Source organism: Trichomonas vaginalis, chromosome II, assembly GCF_026262505.1.
Source record: "Trichomonas vaginalis G3 chromosome II, whole genome shotgun sequence".
NCBI lineage: Eukaryota > Parabasalia > Trichomonadida > Trichomonadidae > Trichomonas > Trichomonas vaginalis.
The window spans coordinates 18,061,804-18,087,601 of NC_067204.1; the positions used below are offsets into that span (position 1 = coordinate 18,061,804).

At 35.0% G+C, this 25,798-nt stretch overlaps 9 protein-coding genes and 1 pseudogene across 10 annotated transcripts, besides 2 other annotated features; 5 read left to right on the top strand and 5 right to left on the bottom strand.

Annotated features, from left to right (window-relative positions):
- Positions 1-960: 960 nt before the first annotated feature.
- TVAGG3_0564550 (uncharacterized protein) lies at positions 961-1,794 on the top strand (the record flags this gene model as incomplete). The annotated part of the gene is made up of 1 exon (XM_001581858.1): positions 961-1,794. One exon carries the CDS (start codon positions 961-963, stop codon positions 1,792-1,794), a length of 834 nt encoding a protein of 277 aa, XP_001581908.1.
- Positions 1,760-3,062: a mobile genetic element.
- On the bottom strand, positions 1,840-2,966 carry TVAGG3_0564570 (annotated as a pseudogene). Its single transcript has one exon. A coding segment is annotated over exon 1 (1,127 nt).
- Positions 3,063-3,267: 205 nt separating the features above from the next.
- Positions 3,268-3,531, bottom strand: TVAGG3_0564580 (uncharacterized protein; the record flags this gene model as incomplete). Its single annotated transcript, XM_001581857.1, has 1 exon — positions 3,268-3,531. One exon carries the CDS (start codon positions 3,529-3,531, stop codon positions 3,268-3,270), a length of 264 nt encoding a protein of 87 aa, XP_001581907.1.
- Positions 3,532-3,928: 397 nt separating this feature from the next.
- TVAGG3_0564590 (uncharacterized protein) lies at positions 3,929-5,111 on the bottom strand (the record flags this gene model as incomplete). Its single annotated transcript, XM_001581856.2, has 1 exon — positions 4,326-4,979. One exon carries the CDS (start codon positions 4,977-4,979, stop codon positions 4,326-4,328), a length of 654 nt encoding a protein of 217 aa, XP_001581906.1.
- Positions 5,112-5,241: 130 nt separating this feature from the next.
- On the bottom strand, positions 5,242-6,683 carry TVAGG3_0564600 (cation transmembrane transporter protein; the record flags this gene model as incomplete). Its single annotated transcript, XM_001581855.1, has 1 exon — positions 5,385-6,683. The coding sequence occupies one exon, from the start codon at positions 6,681-6,683 to the stop codon at positions 5,385-5,387; it is 1,299 nt and encodes a 432-aa protein (XP_001581905.1).
- A 2,224-nt stretch (positions 6,684-8,907) lies between these two features.
- Positions 8,908-8,955: a mobile genetic element.
- Positions 8,956-11,748: 2,793 nt separating this feature from the next.
- TVAGG3_0564620 (regulation of choline O-acetyltransferase protein) lies at positions 11,749-13,062 on the top strand (the record flags this gene model as incomplete). The annotated part of the gene is made up of 1 exon (XM_001581854.1): positions 11,749-13,062. One exon carries the CDS (start codon positions 11,749-11,751, stop codon positions 13,060-13,062), a length of 1,314 nt encoding a protein of 437 aa, XP_001581904.1.
- Positions 13,063-13,311: 249 nt separating this feature from the next.
- On the top strand, positions 13,312-13,794 carry TVAGG3_0564630 (proline-rich extensin signature family; the record flags this gene model as incomplete). The annotated part of the gene is made up of 1 exon (XM_001581853.1): positions 13,312-13,794. The coding sequence occupies one exon, from the start codon at positions 13,312-13,314 to the stop codon at positions 13,792-13,794; it is 483 nt and encodes a 160-aa protein (XP_001581903.1).
- Positions 13,795-13,871: 77 nt separating this feature from the next.
- TVAGG3_0564640 (adaptor complex subunit beta family member family) lies at positions 13,872-16,053 on the bottom strand (the record flags this gene model as incomplete). The annotated part of the gene is made up of 1 exon (XM_001581852.1): positions 13,883-16,048. The coding sequence occupies one exon, from the start codon at positions 16,046-16,048 to the stop codon at positions 13,883-13,885; it is 2,166 nt and encodes a 721-aa protein (XP_001581902.1).
- A 2,567-nt stretch (positions 16,054-18,620) lies between these two features.
- Positions 18,621-21,467, top strand: TVAGG3_0564650 (pyruvate, phosphate dikinase protein; the record flags this gene model as incomplete). Its single annotated transcript, XM_001581851.2, has 1 exon — positions 18,653-21,406. One exon carries the CDS (start codon positions 18,653-18,655, stop codon positions 21,404-21,406), a length of 2,754 nt encoding a protein of 917 aa, XP_001581901.1.
- An 837-nt stretch (positions 21,468-22,304) lies between these two features.
- Positions 22,305-24,902, top strand: TVAGG3_0564660 (the record flags this gene model as incomplete). The annotated part of the gene is made up of 1 exon (XM_001581850.1): positions 22,340-24,841. One exon carries the CDS (start codon positions 22,340-22,342, stop codon positions 24,839-24,841), a length of 2,502 nt encoding a protein of 833 aa, XP_001581900.1.
- Positions 24,903-25,798: the final 896 nt, after the last annotated feature.

Consider the following 25,798-nt stretch of genomic DNA (forward strand, 5'->3'; position numbering starts at 1 on the left):
TTTTTAGTTAAATTTAATCAAGATATTCGAAAACAAATTTACAAAAGATCATTTGAAACTGATGTTCAGGTATTCCCGTATACAGGAACCGGAAAAATGCATATGTATAAAGCCTACCTAGAAGACTTAGACGCAATAAAGGCTGAAATGCGCAGAAGTCTGTTGAATAAGAATATTGGAAGAAAAACAAAGGAAATAGAAGAAGACAACGATGATCACCAAGACAGAACTTACTGGAATACAGAATTTCCGGAACATGTTCCTGAATTTACAAGAAATATTATACATACTATTATGGAAAACATTTGTAGAAAAGATAAAAGAGGTTATAGATATGGAGGTGAAAGTGAATTGGTAGATTTGGCATTCTTAATACATAGCAAATCACCAGCAGCATATGATGTTCTCTTGGAATTTTGTTTACCTTTTCCTACGCCTGTAACATTGTACAATAGGTTTCATGAAGACATAATGAATATGAAACAGTTTGTTAAACATGCTGAGCTCATTCCGCGAATGTTAGAAAGCATGAACTATCACGTAGAAAATACACCTGAATATGAATGGGCAATAGCAATAGATGCAGTTGCACTCTCTACCTGGTCCTCTAAAGACCAAAAAGGTCCTGTTGATGAAAATGGAGAAGAAATCAAATACTTATTCATATTTCTTGGTATGCCCCTAAATTTTGATGCGCCAAATGTTATATTACATGTTATAGAACATGCCAATGGGTTTGCAAGTGGAATTATCCACGAAATTGATGCAGCAATCGAAGAAATACGAAAGCACTTAAGAGTTAGAGTCATCATTACTGATGGAGATCCCGGATATGATAAGCATCAAGATGAATTTATTAATGAAATTTTGCAAGGTAATGATCCCGAAGAAATATTTAAAAGAGCTACTGCTATCTTAAAGAAAGGAGATCAAGTTGTATGGATTAATGATCTCATACATATGTCAAAACTTGAACGTACCAGATTACTCGATGCAACACTTAAGCTTTTAGTTCATCCATCTGATCTGAATACAATTGTTGATGTTAACAAGATCAGAGATGCAATTGAATTAGGTGATGCTCTTAATGATACTTCACCTCTGGGAAGGATAAAAGATAAATATCCGATCACAATATTTTCAATTAGAGCTGTAAAGGCGCTTCTAGAAAAAAACTATTATAATGAAGCATTATTCATAGCTCCACTTGCATTCTGGTATGAAAGCATACGAAATGAGGCATTTAATGCTGACACAAGATGTCAAATGATGTGGTTTGCATATCTGCTCTTGGTACATCATTGCATTCAAATGAGAGACCGTCACATTAAGACAAATCTTGGTGTTCTCAAAATAGACGGAAACATTTATCCGGTCTATTATATGGGAACTTGGGAAGTTGTAAAGCATCTTACAGCAACAATCATTTGTTTCCAATATTTTTTCAGTATTAATTCAACATTTTTCAATTTTTCCCATTTGACAACCATGACGGAAGAACATTTGAATGGTTTACTTCGCGTCATGGCTCATTTTAAGTATGATTTGTCAACAACCGAAACATCTATTGCAGAATGTAATTTAACACTCAAAATTCATAAAAAATACGATATTGACTGGAAAACCCATTCACGTGACTATCAAGCTGGTATTACATTTGAAGACATTTACACAATGCGTCAAGATTCACGTCAATATGAAATGTGCAAAGAATATGCATATGCCTTGTTATCCAAATGTGGATTTAGATATAATAGTATAGGGTGTCCAAAGGTGTGTTTAGCACAAACCTGAATACTGCGAATAGAAATAAACAAGTTACATATATATAAAGTTTATTTAAATATAATCACCATTGGATTCAATCACGCGTTCGCAGCGATCGATCCAGGCTTGAAAGACACGCTTTAAATCATCATGAGAAAATTGCTCAAATTGCTCTCTTACAAAATTTTCAAGATCATCTGGACTCGCGAATTCGCGTCCTTCAGCTCTCTTTTTTAGCGTGCCGAATAAATAAAATTCAGAGGGTGCAATATCAGGTGAATAAATTGGGTTTGGAACAACTTTGACATTGTTTTCCACCAAGTAATTCATTACCTTATGACTTTTGTGAACTCTTGAATTATCAAAATGAATTGCAAACTTTTGTTTTTGTTATTTGGATTTCTCAAACTCATCAGAATTGATAATTTGAGTAAGAACATTGTCAATTAGATACTGAGCATTCATCGTATTAGGTTTTTGAAGAATATCAATTGCGATGATGTCATTCACGCCCCAAAAAACCGACAACATAATCATTGGTGTGTCAATTTTTTTCTTCGGGAATGTTTGCGGATTTTCATCCTTCGGGATCCACATGATTTTGGCTTCTGTTGCATATTGAAACCAAGACTCATCCCCTGTTACTAAAAAGCGAAACTTCTTGGATTGATACGCACGCAATATAGAGAGGAGCTCTTTCGAAGATTGGACTCTAGATTTTTTTTGAACTGAATTAAGGTTGTGCGGAACCCAACGTGTATACGCTAGTTTGTAGTTCAAATAATTGTGCAGATAATAACTGACTGTTGTACGTGGTATCTTTGTCATCTCCTCTATCCTTCTGAGTGATGCTCTTGGGTCTTCATCTAGCGCTTGAAGAATTGCTTTGATTTTTCTTTGATCCGGCGATTTTTTGTCAATTTTTATGATGGGCGCCTTTTTGTTCATGAAGTGATACATCCTAACATAATACGTTACAGTGGAATAGCTAGGAGCATCCATACCGAAGCATTTTACCAATGTCTCGTAGATTTTTTACAGTCTTTGCATTTTTTTGCAAGAGCGAGGATGTTTTCTTTATGATTCATTAAAAAAATGAAAAAAATCCCGCCAAAATTTCCCGCGAAACCGCCTCTTGTCTCAAAATTCATTTTATATCCCGGCATGGCGCCAAAATACAACATACTCATCATATACATATATTCATATTTTTTATTATATATTTATAATCAGCATATATCTCCTTTAATAGTCTCATATAGAGCGCTGTGCTAAGCGCACCTTTGGACACCCTATAATTCCAGCGTTGATGTATGAGGTAAAAAAGTCTGAATTATTTATAAATATATATTTTATTTACAGATATTAGAGATCAATTCAGATACGATTCTAATTGAGATCAATTCCATTAGAAAGATGTGTTAAATAATCATATTTCGCTAAATAGCTCAAGACCGAACAGCTTTTGCTTACTTTATCTATGGTATTATCTTCCATAATTTATATGATTTGTTTGAACTCTGGTCCATTTTGATTTTTGATAGCATCAGTCAGGAATTCATAAAAAGGATCAACAAAAGGTACTGGAATACCCATATGTCCACTATTCATTGCGTCTTGGAAATCTTTTATTGTACTAAAGTAACAGTAGCCTGTACCTTCTAACATATTCACTGCGATTGCAACCATAACTGATATGCACTCTTTCTCCGAAAGATTCTTAAATAATTCTTCTACATTATATCCGTGGCCTTCAGCAGACATATGTGAAAGTGAATTAAAATTTTCCTTACCCTAAAAACCACAATTAATTTTTTATGACAAGGATTCCTTTCAAAATATGCTCGGCAACTCTCAATTTCTGGCAAGATAAATTTTAGCCTACAATTAAATTGTTCATTTCTTCATTATTTTAGATATTTAAATTAAAAAAAAGAGTGGTAAAATTGTTTTTCTGTATGGAAAATTTCCACACAGCATACGTTTATTTTTTTTGGCACTTCTTTTGTGACCTTCATTTCTGTATGTATTGGTCAACCCTCTTTCAAAATAATATTAGATGTATTAATAAGTGTATTAAATGTACTATTTCCTGTAGGAAAGCATCTTAATCATTTTTCCATAGATGTTGAATAAATTAGAGGTATTTTTATAGCTAAGCTTTGAAACATAAGTGAAAAAGTCAAAAGTATTGCATTGATGCAGTATTTTGATCTAAATATGAAAATTTTTAGACTTTGGATTAGAAATATTAAAAACTATTTGAAGTAAATAAAATCAAGAGGATATTATTTAAATACAAAACAAGAAACGAAGCAAATATAACTTCTGAAAGAAAAATAAAAGGAGTTATGAAAAAAATAAATACTGTAACTTGAATAAAAAAACTGTTATGCAATCACTTGTATATACAGTTCTAAATGTAAACCACAAAGTGTGTTGACAAGATAGTTGATTAAAAAATATATTGAAATGAAATTATCAAAAATATGAAAACGTCTGCTAGGAATTGAGGTAATTTGCTTCTTTGGAGGTATTTCACCTATTAATTCGTTAAATTAAAAATAAGGTGAAAATCTAGTTGGATCTGGTGGTAAATAAGCAGAATTACGTGCCTTCAACGATCTGGCTGGCCGTTTTCCTGGTCTGGCGATCGTGATTGAATTCAGTTTAGCTTCATCGCTGATTTCCGAAGCCCAGGATGTATTTGCAGCCTGACGTTGTGTAGTAAGATTAGCCTGCTGAAGTCTATGAAGCTTACCCTTTGATTCATCGATCTTCTTATTTATATTGCCTTCTTCCTTTATTAAGTCTTGGATTTCCTTATTCAGTTTTTCTATGTAATTTAAGGTTTGCTTTTTAGCCTTTTCTGGTGTTTCCATTTTCTTCAGAATGTCTTCTTGTCTAACCTTTTTAAGGCTTTTGATTCTAGCCTCGACCGATTGATTCTTTTGTGTCATTCTTTGAAGCTTCTGTTGGAGAGGAGGATATTCTACTTGTTTTAGCTGATGGATTTTCTCGTTAAGTGTCTGCTTTTCTACCTCTAAATGCTCGAGGGAGGATTTGTAAAATCTAATTGTTGCTTCTGCTCTTGATGGAGCGTTGTTCTGCTTCTCAAGCTGCTGTATTTCGTTCAATAATTGGTTCCTCATCTCTTCCTGACTCTTAATTGCCAGATTGATTGTATCTATGATGCTCTGATCATCTGACATCCTCAAATGTATGTTTTTATCAAAGTTTATAAAAAAAATTTTCTTCCCAAAATCGACGAATACTTCTCAAATTTTTCAAATCGATATATTCTCAAGAGTTGCTTGAGTTATGCTATTTCCTTAAAAAATAAAGCTTTGTTGTATCGATATAAAACACCTTATACAATATTATGGATTATCATCCCGATATCCACGTTAAGAATCTTTTCAGCAATCCATTTATGATGTTTTTACATCGTTTTCGTTTAATTGAATAAGACAATGAGCTGGATTTCAAGTTTGATACTAAGCAAACCCAATGTACTGTTTATTTTTTAAATGGATATGGCAAATGTACTAGAAAAATCATTGAAATGAATAAAGAAAATTTACACAAAAAAATTACAAAAAAAAGTATAGCTGAATTTATGGGCCAACAGGTGTTTCATCCTCGACTTCACTGCTGTGTTGCTTGTGTTCGAGTTTTCCGTTAGCCTTCATGAAAAGAACGTGCTCGTTTTCATTATGAGTTTCACAATCAACATGAACCCAAGCGCGTTCGATATCTGGGATTCTTTCGATCTTTAGTTGCAGGCTTTCGCCTATCCAATGGGCCACGCCGATAGGAATATGGCCTGGAACGACAATGTGCAATTCTGCAAAGTAGAGAGGTCCTACCTGGAATGCAATGACATGTTCAACACTGAGAATCAATGGATGATGATTTGCAGCGACGTATGTTAAAGATCTGATGATATCTGGTGGTGCTGTTGTTCCCATTAGCATTGTAGCGTTTTCTTTGGCATTCATTATCCATGAAACAAGGATAAATGTTGAAAGAATGATGCCGCCGGTTGAATCCATCCACCATCCTAATTTGTGACCGCCCCAGTACATAAAGAGGCCGATCGCATTTGTAATTACATCATTCCTGTGATCCTCGGCAAGAGCTTGTGTAATTGGATGGCCAAGAAGGTAATAAACGATTGCCATTGTTAATTTTACAAAAATTGTAACGCCCATGATGATCATTGAAATCACGGATTCTTTTCCTGGTACTTGCTTCTTGATGAGTGACTGTACGCACTCAATTATGATGTAGGCTGCGCAACAAGACATTAAAACACTAAATACCAAAAGTCCAACAGTAGCAATGCGGGATTTTCCAACTGGATATCTGTCTAAATCTTCTCTTGTGAATTTCGAATGTTTTGCAGTGCAAGATATAATTGTTCCTGCAATAATATCAAGACACGAATCAGCAAGGGAAGAAATCAATGTGTATGATGTGGAAGCTGAAACAGCAACGGCTTTTCCGATCAGTAGTGAAAAGTTGATGAAGAAAGAAATATAAGTCGCCCATCTGATTCCTGGTGTTGCTTCTGCTTTATCCAAAGGTATAGCTGGTGAATTTGTTTGTTCATCGAGTTCGCTCATTAATTCTACCCAATCATTGGCTGACTTGTAATACTTCGATTTCTTTTTTGTGGATTTTGGAGCAAGACATCCTACATCTGCATAGTTAGAGTGTGCAATTGCAAGACTCATATCTTCCAAAACTTCTGATTTTATGATTGGCTGGAGTTCTGTAGGCATAAACTCTGGGTTTAAAGCAATTTCGGAGTTTTTTAATGAGTTAGAACAATCATCACAGCATGGTAATGGTACAAGATGTGTCTTTGCACGGCAAACTGGACATTCTCGTACTTCACCTTCCTCCGTCATTGAAAAAATAAAATTTGTGAGAACGAAAATTACGATCCATTTGGTGTTGGATTGTACAATACATGAAATATTTAAAGTTGTATTTTTCAATTGAAAACAATGCGCATTGAATTTTGAATTGATAAAATCGGTTTTGTAAATCTAGATTGACTTTTAGCGTCATAAGAGAGGTAGGGCAACGATAGAAAATTTTTGGAAAAAAAGTTCGGAGATCTTAAACGTATCATATTCCCTGCATGGTTTGGTATCTTCCGCCATGCGTTGTGCCAAACATATTGACACTTTCCAATAATTAATTTATGGTATGAGTCACAGAGTTAGATTATAAAAAGAAAGTAAATAATTGCAATTAGAAATCATATATGTCGGAAATCAAATGTTGATGAGCAGAAACCTTTTACTCATCATAAAAGAGATAAATCACTAAAGATTTGTATACATTAAAATTTGATATTTGGTGCTCGAAAACTGTCTGATGGGACTCCTCCAAAATGAACCAATCTATCGCTGAGGACCAAATTAGATGATGTGGATGGTGTATTCTCTAATTCTAACTTAGGAAGAATGGGAACAAAACGAATGACGACAACAACATGTCAAACATAGATTAAATATCTATGAATCAATAAAGTATACGTGCATTGAAGGTGATAACGATCACTTGAGGCTTATAACTCTTTGACTAAATTATGCAATAATTAAATATAATCATTTTTATATTTTTATACTGATAGTAATTAATATACTATCCTGCTTAATAAATGGTATGATCAAATTTGTTTGAAAATTTAATTATGTATATGAAACTATGTCTTCTATATAAAAATCAAAATTTTCGGACGAACCTAGATTGAACCTTTATGAAAATCTATCATTTTTGTTAATTGAGTTAATATGAATCTTTTACATATGTATATATAGCATTGATAGCTTATATAATCATGGTTTATTCCATATTAACATATTTTTTCAGTTAAATTTGTTAATAATATCATGTAACAAATTAATTCAAGATTAGAATGTCTACAAAATGCTAACAAATAAGAACAAAATACGATTTCTCGACTTAAATTTTAATATGGAGTAGTTTTTCGTTTAAATCTAATTAAAAATGAATTAAAACTTATCTTGTACTATTTTCATTCAAAGATTTTAATAATGTAAATCATGCATTTTCATAATTCAGTACAGTTCTTTTTAGAATTAAAGTTGATGAGGATGATATTTGTGATTTAAAATAATTTGTTAATGTTCACCTTTTATTCATCACCTTGTGGTATGCCCTAAAGCAATAGCATTATCAATTCTGCTGAATTGATCAACTCAAAATTCCAAAAAAAAATTCAAAATTTCAAAAATGAAATGAAACAATTTGAATTTTCACATGAAAAAATTAATTTCGAAAAAAATTTGGAAAATCAAAGTATTTGATAATTAGTCAAATAATCAATTTACATCGTTTTTACTCATAAAAAACAACTAATTTTTGATTTTGATATCATATTTGATAAATACTCATTCCAGAGTTGACGTAATGTATTAATTATTGTTAGAGATATTGCTTTCGCAGCAAAATTCTTATTTCATGAAAGAAAAAAAAAATGATTTTATTCCAACAAAAACAAGTAAACAGATGAATGGAAACGTACTATATTTTCATAAATGTAGTAATCAGCGTGTCAGCTTTTGTTTATCATGTTCGAGTCAAAATGTATTAACTTGTAATAAGAAATATTCGAAGATTATATGAAGTATTGAGCATTCTTTGTAGAAATATTTGTAATTCATTACTAACATATATAATAAAGTTGTTTTTTTTCCCTTATTGCAATAATTTTGTCTGATTTTAATAACTTTTCATGTATACGAGTTGTGTGAATATGCATCATAATATGCGTAAATATACTTATTTGCGACGAATAATGTGGTTGCATAATGGAGGTGCTAAATTTTGATTTTTAATATGGGGCTTTGGTATGTATAATCATGTTCTTATCTCAACGTAGGAGTATTGGTGCAATATGATTAAAATTTACGAGGTTGATCTTAAATTGAATAATTCTGGAGTATAAATCACAATGCAGCTAATTCTATGTTAAAGATAGATACAGATTGTAGTAATCAATTAGGGAGTACAAATTCATTCTTTCATTTCTGTCGTATTGAGCAGAAAGGAAGAGATCATAACCCTAGGAAAAAAAGCCCAAATTTGTCACTTTTCATAGTACGTTAAACTCAATTCGCTCGGCGAATGCCGAGCACACGTACTCATCATTCAACATAATATTCTCATTCTTTGGTTATTATAGTGCCAGACAACACAAGATTTCAAAGAATTACTTGAGTTTTCAATTAATCTTAATCCGATTTTAGATTTATCGAGAACTCCATCATCACAATCACATACTTCAGTGCGGTAACTACAATTATCCATATACAGAAGGAAGTTCTTTTCGAACAACTCATTTGGAGTCTGTTTTGGAAAGAACTTCTTTCTGTCCGACTTAATTTCATAGTTCCTGATCAACCAAAAGACAAAAACCACACACTATCTACTTAGGAAAGGAGTTCTTTCTAAATCTTCCTTCAATTGAGATTTTACGAGAGATAACCCTTCTATTGCACTTAAAAATGAACATTTTGATATCTTTAGTATCACACATGGTCATATATAGTATTTCATCTACATAAATACATTCATCTTTCGAAGTCTCTCATTAAATGGGAGGCTTCGAAAGATGAATCGTTTTATTCATACAACTTTAAATCTCGAACACATTTAGAGAGTGAGTATATCATTTTATTCTTGTTTTGAGTTTATTCTGATTCAAAATTGCAGTGAAAACAGAAGTTCACACATCATATCTGAATGTGAGCTCATCTATACTTATACGATCTCAATACCTCCACTCTAAGCATAAGAGGTGAAGTTATATAAAAATTATCAGATGCGTTGAAGTCTCAAAAGTATTGCCTGAATGCTTGTTTCATATTTGTCCAAGTAGTTTCAATGAATAAATGTATTGTTTTTTATAATTTCGATTTATTTTTAGAAAATATTCAATATAAACCTTTATTGTGTTATTTACATCTCATAAATTCTCTGTCTAAATCATATAAAAGCGCGTTTTACCCCTATGAATCAAGAAATTCATTCAATATTCATGGTATATTTATTAAATTTATACGATTTACTAATAATCAATATTATATCCTCATAAATAGCAATATATTTTGGTAATCTATGATAATCATATACAATATTTGAAATCAAATTTTCATTAGTTTAGGTTCCTTGTTAATAGTAAACCATTATATTTATTACTAATAATAAAATCTATGTGTCGTATTGAAATTCAATAAAATTACTTATTCGGTCCAAAAAAACAAATTAGATAAATTTTTTCTTTTTTTATGTAATTTTTGTTTTTCATTTTTCTCAAGATCCTAAGTTATGTTCTAACTTTTGACATCATATCCTATCATGCTAGGCTATATATTATAGCATATCCAAAAGGCAAGGAAATCTATCAGAGAAGCCTTTTTGACCTATCGTTGCCCTACCTCTGTCATAAGAGTACAAATAGACACAATATATTTTCATACAAGAGTAATAGGGCATATAATCACGAATAAAAAATTCAGCATGAGAGTTTGAAATGAAAAAGTTTCCGACCTACTTGAGATTTTCAAGCTGGATCTAAACAAATGAGAGTTACATATAGAGTATATGGATTTTTATACTTTAATATTCAAAAAAGTCTTGAATTTTCAGATGATATTTAGAATTTCAAGAATTATACAAAAATTTTAATGCATTTCGCAATGTTGGCTTCTTAATATCGTTTATAATAAGACAAAATATTTCCAAAAAAATTTAAAAAATTAATTTTGATTTTCAAAAATACAGTTTTTATATGGATAATAACAATTCTGAAATAATTTTGGAAAAATAAAACATCGGTATATTACCTGTATTTCCATTTTTTACGTTTCAAGCATGGATTTAATAAAGATTTGCTTAATTTAATTTTGTTATTTATTTATATTCAATGAAATTAAGAAGATTTTGCCTTTCATTCCACCATTAAATAGTATTATGCAGTTTCACCGATATGTTCAACATTATCATATTTATTTCAATAGACTATATAAGATTTGTAAAAAATTGGATAATCAACTAGTATAGTGTGAAGTATGTGTAATGTTTATTCAATATACTAATACTCAAATATTATGATTTAATTTTTCATCTTGATGATTAAGAGATAAAATAGAAGATTCATGGCAACATTAGTAAACCAAAGAACAAAAAATAAGTTCTGTTCTCAAGAACTATGAAAATTTGATTGTATAAGCTTTATAAACCCTCTCAAAGAAAAATAATTTTTCTGATCAATTCAAATACTTCAAGTATTACTGAAGATGGATAAAGTAATGAGTTTAGCAGAAAATTTGTGGTTGTTTGGTGAAAAAGATGATTTCGATCTATTATGTTGAACAAGTTGCATATGATTGACATATAAAAGCAACGTTTAGAGCAATTGCGTGACTTTTATCCGATTTTTCGGTGGAAATTTTTAAAAGGATTTAAAAATGTTTAAATAAAATTCGTAATTTGCTATTCATTTCTTATCGTTGAATAAACAATTAGTGGCCGGGATATATACGAACTGAATTTACTTGGGAAATATGTTCCAGAGATTTGGCATGGGAAATACATTTGTGTCACTTTTCTCATTTTCTCTTTAATATTTCTGTGAAAACATTATCTTTTTACAAATCATAATTAAATGAAATATATAAAAATTTTTAATCAATATCTTCAATTTTTAATTCAATTTTTTCCATCTTCGATAATTATTAAATAATATAATTAAATAAATCACTTTAAGAAGAAAATAGAATCCAATTTTTGTGAGGGTTCTCAAAATTTAATCTTAATCATCCCAAATTGTGAGAGGTTTATATTAACCACAAAACTGAGAATAAAATTTTAACTAGCATATGATAAGAATTAAATTTCATAAAGTCCAAAATTCACAAGATTTTTATTTAAAATTAAATGTTGAGTCTTATCTTAGCATACCGATGTGGCCACTCCCATTTTGCGTCACACTTCAAAAAGAGTGTCAAAAAGCTATCAGAAAATGTTGAAGAAATATATCCAGCATGGCAACCAATCAGAATTAAATTTAATTACGACTATATTCGTGATCAAACTAAAGATAAGAAGGGTTGCCAACCAGATAATAAAACAATTGGATGGGGTGGAGCTGGATATTTTTGCAACAAAGCTGATACACTTAACGAAACACAAAAAGAAGTTTTAATTACTACAATGGAGAATGTCAGACATTACTTAGAGTCAATCTTTAAAGTAAGACGTCATCCAAATAACAAGTTTGCAGTTAAAGACTGGGAACTTTTCTTCGATGCCCCAGTTAATGAAGCTACAGATTGCGATTTCTTCATGACAATCACAGTTAGACCATATGGAGATGATGGAACAATTGCAAGTTCAGCATCGTACGACTTCTTTGAAGATCTTGGACATAGACCTCGCCTTGGAGGTGTCATGATCAATGCAAGAACGATTCCAAAAGAAGCACAGAACTATGATTCCTGGAATAATAAGTTCTTTTACCATTGCGTTCATGAAATTTTCCATGCCTTTGGTATTAGCAATTATGTGTTCGATCACTACCATCCACCGAACTCCTACAAGCCATATGAAAACATGCTTTGCAATATTACAGTCAAAGGAAAGAAGATGACATTCCTGACAACACCATACAGTCACAAATGGGCAGTTAGACATCACGGCCTTGAAGAATATGTCGGCGATAACGGTGTGAAGTGCCCATCAGGTATTGAGCTCGAGGATATGGGTGGCTACGGCACAGAATACGGACATCCAAAGGCAAGAGTTTATATGACAGATCTTATGGTTGGCTTGTCCATTCAAACCAACGATGGTCCATATATGAGGTTCACTGATGTTAGTATGGCAATTCTTCTCGATACAGGAAATTATAAAATTAATTATAAGATTGGCCAACCACTTCTTTGGGGAAACAAAGATTCATTCGACGGAGAAACATATCTCAAAGATTTTCCAATTCAACCACCACAACTTGCTTTTCCAGAACAATATCAAGGTAAATCATACAGAAACACAGCGTTTGCATGCTTTGATTTCAAATGCACAGGTCCACTAACATATGAAGTACCATACGATTGTGTTGCCTATCCAAGAGCCCATTATTGCAAATTTATTGAATTCTACAATCCACAGAGATGGGAAGAAATTGGCTACCAAGATGTATATGATTACATCAGATTTGTTTATCCAAACACAATCTGCAAACCAGGCTAAGCTGCTTTGAACGCAGTTTCCGGAACAACGAAGTATTCAACAGGATGTATCAACTACAATTTCAACAGTGATAACACAAGTGTTACATTTTCTGCAAATGGCAAATATTTTACATGCAATGCTGCTAAAAATGGACAGAATCAATTCTTAGGAACTAAAACTGTTCCATGCCCTGATTTCGAACGATTCAGACGCTCAGTTCTTCTTTGGGATTCGCACTTCTTGACAAATCCATTCGGAAAACTCAAGATGCAATACACAAATCTCAATGACGGCTCTGAAATCGGTGAAGACGACATCGATTTCGGTACTGATCCTGCTCCTAAACCACAACCAGAGCCAAGTTCAGAACAACCAAAGCCACAACCAGAAACAGAACCAGAGCCAAGCTCAGAACAACCAAAACCACAGCCAGAACCTCAACCAGAACCAAGTTCAGAAAAACCACCAAAACCACAACCACAACCAGAGCCAAAGCCAAGTCCAGAACCAGAAACAAAATCACAAACAGAAGCAGTGAAACCAGAAATCACAGCAAATCAAGATACAAAAGATAATGATAGATCGAAAGAAGGCGATAATCAAAAGGAAACTGAAGCCAAAAGAAAGAGAAACATTTTCATTGGAGTAAGCGTTGCAATAGCCGTCGGTTTTCTCGTATATTACTTCGTTACACGTCCTGAAAAAGTTGGCGAGGATTTTTCAGCTCCTCTGAATAGTGATACAGTATAAATATAGTGAAATAAAATGTTGACTTTACGATTATATTATAAATTGTTTATCAATATTAAAAGTTATTTTTATTAATCAAAGTTTTTTTTTAACTGAAGTAATCATCGAGATTTTCATCTTCTTTCTTTTCTTCATCAACATCACCGAAGATTTTTGCATCCTCTTCTTTGTTTTCCTTCTCTTCTTCCTCACCGAAAGCAGACTTCACGACATTTTCAATCTTTTGATCTTCAGAAGTTCCGAAGTAATCATTCAAGTCTTCTTCCTCCAAATCCTTCTTCGCTCTGATTTCATCTGCTGGTGCAGATTCGATGATTTCGAGTGGTTCATCGCGAGGATTCTTTTCAGGAAGAGTTGAAGGATCAACCCAAGGAACAACCAAACTTGTCTTGTTGATGACTTTTCCGATGATTTGAGAGATTGTTCCTGCCTCAATGTTTGAAGCCTTGACGGAATCAACACCCCAAACAACATCACTTTTATCTGGGAGAACGAACTTCTTTGGTGTCTTTCTGATCTCCAAGATATAGTTCTGAGAAGTGTTCGCTGTCAGAAGAGAGTGAATTAATCTCGCGCGATCCCTGACATTAATGTTTTGGTCGTAGAAACCTAATGTCAACACGTATTTGACTAATTCAACACTCTCTTTCGGTCTGACGTACAAAACTTTCGCACTCAATTCCAATGCGGCCAATTTGACACATGGATCTGAATTTGCGAAATCATTTGTAACTCTTCTTAAAACTTCATGTGCGTATTCAGGAATGAGTTCGCATTTATCACCGACAATTGACATGACGCATGCTTTAGTTTCACTGTCAGTTATCTTGATGAATGCCTTGAGAAGCTTCTTAAGAATAGAAACAACTTCTTCTTTGTCCATTGGATTTGTTGCACCAAAGAGATCATCGTCATCTTTAGATTTCGGTGTTTGTTTTGGCAAGTTTCTCAAAAGAAGACTTAAAACACGAGCTGCCTGGTTAACAACACTTTGTACAGGAGAACTGAGCATCTTGACAATGACATCGATGCATGAAACACTTGAATCTCCTGCTAAAGATGCTGTTCTTCCAATTGCTTTGACAGCTTCTGTTGCGATGTCTTGGTCAGGGTTGTAGATGTACTGTGACAACTCGCGCATCAAGATGTCACTGTTGGATGGCCTTGCAAGTTGTGAAAGGACTTGCAACTTCAGTTTCATGATGAAAATTGGTTCATCATCAAATAAGAAAAAGTGACGAATATGAGGAATGAAAGGTTCCGCGTTATCCGCAACGAAAGAAGCGATTGACAGCAAAGCAGCGTATGCGGTAGCACTATCGACGTAGAGCAATCTGATGAGTGGCTTTGCAATCAAAGGAACTTTAAGAGGTGGCGCGCAATAGAAGAAAAGAGAAGCAGCGGCAATAACTACGGAAGGAGTGATGGAAGCGAGAAGTGGTTGTACGCTCTTGATAAGTAAGTCTAAGTCTGGATCGAGAGAGGCTCCTTCTTCGTCATCTGAGAACCAATCAGCAGATCCTGATGGCTTGGGGAAATTACGGCGGGCGTAGCGCTGGAGCATGTGCATTGCAATTGCTTGGCCCCATGGATCAAGGCGGTTCAACGCTTGGCAAAGTGTACGGTAGATTGGGTGTAATAAAATATCGCGATCTGGACAGATCTTTTCTGCTGCATATAATGCACCAGAAATGGTAACAAGCGATTGGTCGTTCAAAAGACGTTGTACAATTGGAATGAGTTCTTCGATGTAATCTGGAGATGTTTCATTAATTTTAACTACGGCAAGAGCAGCGGCTTTTCGAACATAAGGGGAGAGGTCAAGTGCGCAGCGTGTGACGGAATCGAGTACAATTTCGATAATTTCTGTATTTCTGATAGATGAAAGAACTTTAAGAGCCATTGCACGAACGATCGGGTCAGAATCTGTGAGAGAACGCTGGAAAGTGTTAACTGACATAAGGGCTGAATCTGGGTCGTTTTCGGCATAGTGGACTAAGTAAATGTAGGAAAGATGGCGAAGGGCTTCATCTTCAGATGTGATTTCTTGAACAACAAGTGGGAAGAATGACGAAACATCTTCGCCTTTGGACATAACTGCAAGAAGAGCTTTGATTCCATTTAATTTGTCTGCAACCTTTGTAGATTGCAAATTGTTTTGGATAGTTGGAAATAGTTCTAAATTGGATGATTTCTTCGGCTCTTCTGTTGTAGTAGTCGTAACAGACGTGCTTGTATAAGATTCGTACGACATCCGATTTTTTTGCCAATTTGACACGTCAAAAATTTTATAGATTAAGATTTTTGGATAAAAGCATGAATTTACATTTAAACTCATATCGTTTATCCTGTTGAACATTGAATTTTCTTTTTTTATTTTATAAATTTGAAATGCTTGTATTATTTGTTAATGATAATATTATCATTAGATTTGTAAGAACTTCGGCTTTATAATTCTATGATATCATCTTAAAAATAATCTAATTTTAATAAAATGAACATATGTTTAATATGGAGGGGCAATACAAATATCACTATACATAACATTAGATAGTAAATTGATCTTAAGTATTTGCTATCATGATATGGCTACCTGTTGAATCAAATATTTTTGAACACGAAATAAACTCAAATTTAACATGCATGCTTGAATGTTTAGTTTGATAAGAATCACATCTATTTATTGAATAGACAAGAATGATGGAAATTTAGATATTTTATGTAAATACCTTTCCTTTTCAAAATTTTGAAACAATTCAAATTTGAAAGGTTTGTATTGGAAAACCTTAACAAAAAATCGAAATTCTATCTCCTGTTACTGAGATGGATAGAGAAATACTCCTTTTTATTCAAGATTTGAAATTTACTATCGTAAATTTTAGAAAATTCAATTTATGAGTGAAGAAGATGATAATTTAGTTATATTGGCTGGAAGAATATCAAGCAGATGTAGTTTCTCTATCTTCCCTGGCTGTAATAGAGCTTCAAATATTTCCATTTTCATTATTGGCATTTTTCTCTTAATTCCATATTCATATACAGCATCATCATTGATCAGACAGAGAATAGCAAATAATCAGATAAAATACGATCATAGCATATTCTTTTGTTGGTCAAATATCATTTTTTCAGTTACATTTATGTTAATTAACTGTTCATTTATCAATTTACTCTCAGTACAAAGTATGCAATGCATTAATCTGATGCATTCAGTTCGAAACTTACAATTATTCTCAGAAATTGCGTATTTTATAGATGTATCAAAAGTACTTATTATTTTTGGCATCTTTGGGGCCAAAATCATATTCATAATATCATGCAGTATGGAATATGCGTTATAACAATTATTCCTCTTATCTCATATTATTATACAATTCCTTATATTACGTCTTTTTATGAAAACTATGTCATGGGATCTCCAATGCTTTATATTCATATATTTATCATTGTGATAAGCTTTACAGTATTGACTTCAAGTTTCATTTTTTCAGATCTTAAGCAATTGTTGCATCCATCTAGGGAGAGTAGGCTTAAAGTATCTTTATTTCTTCTACCATTGGCATTATTCGTTCATATTAACTTCGGAACATGAATTAATTCAAATTATGTTTATTTTCATTTGTATCCTGGACTAGAGAATGAAAGCTATTATAAATCAGATGTATCTGTAAATATGTTATTCGAAGTCTTATATATGGTATATGTTTGCCTTTGATACCCATTAATGAGTTATGTTGTCTTGAGAATTTTATACCTATTATCGGCGCAAATAGATATAAAAGAACCTGATGTAGCAACTGAAGCAAATGATGGTGTTTTAGATGCAGCTTTTGCAGTTTAATAGAATCGAAATGTTACTGTTTATATTGATAAATGATCTTTCTTATCAAGGTATAACTTTGCTAAGGCAGTTCTACACTTTTTTGCTTTGAACCGTAACCAACCAGATTTCTGATTTCGTACCGGTCTATCCATATTGTTGGACAAGATTGATTTATTATATTTGGTCTTTACAGTTATATTTTTAGCTCTAATTAAAATTTGGTCGGCAAAAAGATATGGAGAAATGAAAATAAACTCACTTATTTGAAATAATTAATATAAATAGATTATAATTATGATTTATTAAATTTTTATATTTGATCTCCATCCTGAAATCAAGTTGAATAGGAATTTCAAAAATATGAGTAACCAGAGATAACTTAAAATGTTACTGTAGATCTTTCTGATAAAATCTTAATCTGTTTATCACAATAAGTTAGGTTTTAATTAGAATAACCGAAGGAAGAAAAATTCAATCAAGTTCTAAAAATCTTAATAATTAGCTTGAGGAAGCCATATTAAACTCCATTATAGGATAAATATCTTATATTAATTTGTAGATGGGCCAGAGGCCACATAAACCATGTGATTTATAGAAGATAAAACCTTACAAATTAAAAATGCATACTATTCAATTTTGAATGGACTCAAGCCAATCTCGTCTGACCAAATTATACTGTCATGGCAAATTAGATCAAATTATTACGAGAATAAAAATTTCAAACCGCAACATAGCTTACAAAATTTTGAATGCTTTTTATCAATTCTTAAATTTGAGTTCACAACATCCGAATATTATTAAATTTTGTGTAACTAGTGATATACAAACTACTTGCTCAGGTGAGGTGACGGATTTCCTCAGCCATAAAATTTTACTTCCTTCATCTACCATATTATTTTTACGGGCTTCCAATGCCAAATTATATTCCCACAAAAATTGCTTGGATAAAACTTGATTTCTAATCGTTTTTATCGTTTCATCGACCATCAAAATTGAATACTCTGAGCGGTTTGCTTTTTCGAATTACTTTTATTGATGGCAAAGCGCTATATTTACTTCTTTGAGGAAGTCGGCGAAGTCGAGAAACTCGTTAACGGCGACCGCGACAAAGTTCTCGGACTCCTTGGTGGCAAGGGTGGCAACCTTGCTTGGATCGCTAAACTCGGCGTTCCAGTTCCAAAGGGTTTCACAATCACAACAGAGGCCTGCAATGATTTCTACAAGCAGGACCCACCAGCTTACCCACCAGGCCTTTGGGAAGAACAGACCAAGGCTATCGCCCGTCTCGAAGAGATGACCGGCAAGAAGTTCGGCTCTGCTGAGAAGCCACTTCTCGTTTCTTGCCGCTCTGGCGCTAAGATTTCCATGCCAGGTATGATGGACACAGTTCTCAACATCGGTCTCAACGATGTCACAGTCCAGGCCATGATCAAGCTCACAAACAACCCACGTTTCGTTTACGACTCATACCGCCGCCTTCTCCAGGGCTTCGGTGCTATCGTTCTCGGAATTCCAGATGAGAAGTTCGAAGCTGCTCTCCACAAGATGCAGAAGTCCAAGGGCTACAAGGGCGACAACGACTGCAAGGCTGAGGACTGGGACGAACTTGCCAAGGAGTACAAGAAGATCATCCTTGAGGAAACAGGCAATGAGTTCCCACAGGACCCAATCGAGCAAGTTAAGATGGCCACACTCGCTGTCTTCTCATCCTGGAACTGCGAACGTGCTATCGACTACCGTAACAACTTCAAGATCCCACACAACCTCGGCACAGCTGTTAACATCATGTCCATGGTCTTCGGTAACATGGGTGATACATCAGCTACAGGTGTCGCCTTCACACGTAACCCATCAACGGGCGAACGCAAGCTTTGGGGTGAATACCTTATCAACGCTCAAGGCGAAGATGTCGTCGCTGGTGTCCGCACAGCCGACAAGATCGAGTCCCTCGAGACAAAGATCCCATCCGCTTTCAAGGAATTCGTAGACATCACAGCCAAGCTTGAAGCTCACTTCAAGGATATGCAAGATGTCGAATTCACCATCGAAGAAGGCAAGCTTTGGATGCTTCAGACACGTAACGGCAAGCGTACAGCTACAGCCGCCGTCAAGGTTGCCAACGAGATGGTTCAGGAAGGCCTCATCACAAAGGAGCAGGCTGTCAACAGAATCAGCCCAGCTGAAGTCGACCAGCTTCTTCACCCACACTTCGATGCCAACGACCTCAAGAAGGCTCAGCCAAACCTCTTCACAAAGGGTGTCAACGCTTCCCCAGGTGCTGGTGTCGGCAAGATCTACTTCTCTGCCGAAATGTGCAAGAAGAAGGCCAAGGAAGGCGAAGATGTCATCATGGTCCGCCAGTTCACAAAGCCAGATGATATCGGTGGCATGCTCGTCGGCAAGGGTGTCATCACTGCTGAAGGTGGTGCTGCCTCCCACGCTGCTGTCGTCGCTCGTCAGCTCGGCTTCCCAGCTGTCGTCGGCTGCGGCTCAATCTCCATCGACTTCGAAGCTCTTACAGTCACATCCAACGGTGTCACACTCCACGAAGGTGATGTCGTCTCCGTCGATGGCACAACAGGCCAAGTCTTCAAGGGTGCTATCCCACTCACAAAGCCAAACCTCAACGACCAGAAGGATCTTCAACAAATCCTCAAGTGGGCTGATGAAATCCGCTCTCGCGAGGGTGGCCGTAAGTCCATCAACAACGGCCCAACACGTGGTCTCATGGTTTGGGCTAACGCCGACTCTCCAGTCGATGCCCAGCGTGCTATCGAATTCGGCGCCGAAGGTATCGGTCTCTGCCGTACAGAACACATGTTCCTTGGCGACCGTGCTGCCATCGTCCGTAAGATGATCCTTGCTGACAACGACAAGGACCGTGAAGCCGCTCTCGATGAACTCGAGCACGTCCAGACACAGGACTTCGTCCACATGTTCAAGTCCATGTCCGGCCTTCCAACAATCATCCGTCTCATCGACCCACCACTCCACGAATTCCTTCCAGAATACGACCAGCTTCTTGAGGAAGTTACAGTCCTCCGCACACGTAAGGAACTCGGCGCTCCATACGATCCAAAGATGCTCGAAGAGAAGGAAATGCTCCTCTCCAAGGCCAAGTCAATGCACGAGTCCAACCCAATGATTGGTACACGTGGTGTCCGCCTTTGCCTCGTCATCCCAGGCCTCGTCAAGATGCAGATCTCCGCTATCCTTGAGGGTGTTGCCATCGCCCAGAAGGAAGGCGCTAACCCACTTCCAGAGATCATGGTTCCACTTACAATGGATGTCTCTGAACTCCAGCGCATCAAGCCAACATACAACGAGATCCTCGAGAAGGTCCAAAAGGAACACGGCATCAAGATCCACTGCAAGTTCGGCACAATGATCGAAGTTCCACGTGCTGCCCTCACATCTGGCCAGATCGCTACACTCGCTGAATTCTACTCATTCGGCACAAACGATCTCCACCAGATGACACTTGGTCTTTCTCGTGATGACTCTGAAGGCTCCTTCCTTCAGAACTACTACGAATGGGGTCTCTTCAAGGACTCTCCATTCCAGACAATCGATCAGAACGGTGTCGGTCGCCTCATGAAGATCGCCGTCGAAGATGGCCGTGTCACACGCCCAGACCTTTCTGTCGGTATCTGTGGTGAGCACGGTGGTGATCCAAAGTCTATCGACTTCTGCCACCGCCTCGGCATGAACTACGTCTCCTGCAGCCCATTCCGTATCCCAATCGCTCGTTTGGCCGCCGCTCAGGCAGTCATCCGCAACCCAGTCTAAGGAGCTTGGCGTCCTAGAATTATTCATAATTTTGGTAGTCATAAACAGCATTTTGCATTTATATTTTCTTCTTTTTTACATTATTACAAAGTATCAGATTTATTGAACTCTTTTTTATTCATATGATACTGCCACAATTAGATATTTTAACATATTTATATCCAAACAGCATAGTTCACATATTGTTTTCGTTAGACTTCTTTGAAATAAGTAATAATTTTCATTTCAATATTAAATAAACAGAATTATTTAACAAAACACCAACACAGGTATCCACTCATATGATACTGAAAAGTTTCTATTAATAACAGAGTTCATTGAGGATTATTGCCAATTACATTTTATTCATTTTGAGCCGACAATATAGCCAATACAATGAGTGCCTTTGAATAGTTAAACAAAATCAAAATTTGGCTTCTGGTTAAGATCGGTGGTAATTCGGTTGTTGAGTGAAATTTGTATTCTGCATATAGTTCAGTCACCTGTGACACTATCATGTACATCAATCATTACTATAAATTTCACAGGATTTACCCTTATAACTTCATTATTTTGAATTGAAATTTTAACCTACTGTTAATTAAAGCAATTTCTCAGTCATTTCTATTTATTTACTATGATGCTGTACAAATATTTTTGATTTAGAAGGTTTAATTTTTTTCTTACCATTTCTTGCTATCAATCAGGATTTGGACGGATCTCACTTTAAAAACGAAAAGATTTATTTTTTATTTTGGTGATCGTATATTGAAGCAATTTCAAATTTTATGTCTTCTCAAAATTGAAAGATTTTCAAATTTTATGTCTTCTCAAAATTGAAAGATTTTCAAATTTCCCCATTGAACAAAATAAGCAAGTATTATTATAGCATATATTGAGATAGTTTAAAATTTGCATTCTTTTATTCATCGTCAATTTACCTTCAATAGATTAATGAGCTACGAAAGAGTAAAAGAGAATGTGCTCGAGGATTTGGATGATGAAAGCCAATCCACGAGCAATGTAACAAATGAATCTGCTAGTGAAAGTACTCCAGCTCCTCCGGCAACTTTTATTGATCCACATGATTTTGGTCCTTCTACTGTTTTTTACAAGAAAATTGCGAAAAGACCAACAGTTTCTGATCTACGCGCTAGATCCGATAACTGCCATATTCAGAAAGAGCCTCCTGTCGATGAAACTCAGAAAACAATGAATGCTTTCACAGGCGTATTTTTACCTACATTCATCAATCTAATGGGTATGACATATTGGACACGTGCAGGTAAATTGGTTGGTGATTGCGGCGTTGTTTACTCTTTAGCAATTATTTGGCTTTCCTGCGTTATTTCAATTATCCTTATTACTTCATTAAACGCAATGGGCACGAATGGTGAGATTGATGGCAGTGGTATCCATTATGTAATTTCGAGAACAATTGGACCTGACCTTGGCCGATGCTTTACGATATTCTTAGATCTTTCAACATGTTTAGGTGCTGCTTCAGCTATTATTGGTTACTCCGAATCAATCATTTCTATGTATGAACCTAAATTTTTCACAAAGAGCGAAAGAAACGATATTCGTGTTATAGCCATGTCTATTATGCTCATATCAGTTCCTTTAGCACGATTCTTCCCATATTCGTTAAGGTTTACTACAACAACACACTTAATTGGTATTTTTGGCTTCATTCTTGGCTGTTTCGTCAGAAAGACAGGATCCACAGAAGGATTCAACAGACCAAACTTCACCACATTCAAAAGTAACACATGGTCTCACTCAGAAATGACAGTTTTGAAATTTATGTCATACATTTACACGGTTACACCAGGTTTTACAGCACTTACAGGTGGTTTCGCGTATACAGGAAGGCTGAAACGCCCACAAAAGATGATTCCAAAGGGTCTTTGGTGGGCATTTGGATTATCAGTTATTTTCTGGCACGTAACCATCCTTTTAATTGGTTTCTGTGGTGAAAGATCATTCCTTATTGCAGATGACGTCTCTCCAATCCTTTCTTTCAACATTAATAAGTGGGTTTGTTTCGTAACTTTGACAGTTTTCGGTTTCCACCGTTCCATCGCCATGATTGGCTACGAGAGAGGCTTAGTCGCTGATTTGGCAACAGATCAGTTGCTTCCTCCGATCAGATATAAATATGATCTCTGGATTCCACTTGCTGTTACAGCAACGTTCGTCGGAATCGGTAACCTGGACTTTGCAGCCAATATTAATACGATTTTCTTCCTCAGTTTGTCACTTATTATTAATTATTGCGTATTTACTGCTTCAAGGTCACATATTCCAGGCTGGCGTCCTAAGAACAAGATGTGGAGTCCATGGCTCAGCTTATTCGGCTCAATTGTAACTCTGATTTTGCAAATTTTAATTTCATGGGCTTCCTCAATAATTAACTGGATTCTTTTGGCCGCAATATACTCAATCTCATACTTCAAAGGATCCACGCAGAATTGGGGCTCAGTTATGCAAGCGCAGGCTTGGTACAAAACTTATACAGATGCGCTCAGTACTCAGAGGATTAACGACAACCCGAAGTTGTTTAGAATTAATTTGCTAACCATTGTCAAAGAAGACGAGAAATTCGAGACACAAATTCTTCCATTCATCAAAACTTTGTTGCATCACGAAGCTTTCTGTATTATCTCGCAGTGTATGGATGACCATAAAGGTTTGGACTTGGCTGTAGAGCGCAGAAAGAATTTGGAAGTTTATTATGCAAACCAACATAATATCTTTTTCGAAACTGTACTTGCAACAGGTCCAAGGAACGCCTTGATGAAGCAGATGCTACTTTCCGGCGTAGGAGCCTTCAGACCGAACACAGTTTTCATAAATATCGACGAACGTACTGCAGATGAAGTTCATGACATGGTCGTTGATGTTTTGAAGGCTAATTTCGGTTTAATACTCACCGCAAGGCCCTACAACATATTCCACGAGTCATCTTTCGTTGATGTTTATTGGTTAGCCGATGATGGCGGTTTGACACTTTTAGTTGGATTTTTGATGGCAAATTATTTGAAGAAGAAATTGCGTGTATTGACAATTGCTTACAAAGCTAATGGCGATACCGCTGAAAAATCCAAGGAAAGAATGTCAAGATTATGCGAAAGGTTCAGAATCAACGCAGAAGTCATTGGCATCGAGATTGATGAGAATTCCAGTACTCCTAGCACTGTCAACAAGAATTACTGGGAACATTTGACAAGAAAGTTCCCATATGATCCAGTTTTCAAGAGATTTATCTTGTTCGCAGATGTTATAAGGGAATACTCAAACAAAGCTGCTTTGATCATCTGTACTTTGTTCATTCCTCCAACAGATATGTCTAATATTATGTACTTAGACTTGCTGAAGCTTATTTCTCACATTCCAACAAGTTTCGCTTTCGTAAGAGGAAATGGACACAGCGTTCTTTCTTGGAAAGTTTAATCTTTATTTTATTGTTTATCTTTTTTTTATATATATTAAATACCTTACTGTTCTTTCTCCTAAATCAAATAAATCTCTTTCATTCGATTTGTATAATATTTAATTTGGTGCAAGATGAAGTAGAGTTTTTCCTATATTACCTATGTACTCATATGAAGGAACTAATATTGAACATGCAAAATAACAGGTTTCATTATTTCAGCACAAATATGTGCTTCTCATTTTAAAAGTATTCTCAATGAATTTGGAATTTTGATCAGTTATATCTTTCTATCCAAATCATTCCAATATGATTTCAAGAATAATTTAAGTACGTATTAAGTCTACATTTAATTAAAACTATGTTTGGAATCATATCAAACATCCAAACTCAGATTAACATATTCTTAATAATTAGACTCCAATTTCACAAAATAGATATTTAGTTATTAGTTTAATTGAGAATGGAATAATTAGGAAATAGTAAATCCTAATAGTTACTCAGTTTAATAACTCTCATCTTCCAAGAATATTCATGAAACCATTGAGAAATAGGCTGAACCTAAGTAATATGCTTAGTTTTTATGTATCAAATGCATCACTTACTTAAATTTAGTATTATATAGAGGTTGAAGTGCGAAAATTGTAAATTATAAAGAAAAAGCAGTAATTAATAAAGATACCATGAGTGGAATTACAAAAACTCGACAGTAAAGGCGTATGATAGAGAAATTTGTGTGAAATAATCTACTTTTAGTTTGATTCCAAATTCAATTCTTGTGAGGCTTTATTAAATGTAACTCTGAACGAAGTATCATCATTTTCAATCCCGTGTGATCACTCATCACGCAGTATTCAGGCAAACCAAGCCTTTGTTGTAAGGTCTTAATTAAAATTGCCAATTTGAGTTTACAGCTTTCATGTGCAAAAACAAAATTTCGAAAAAAAGTAACTTAAAAAACATGAATACCATATACT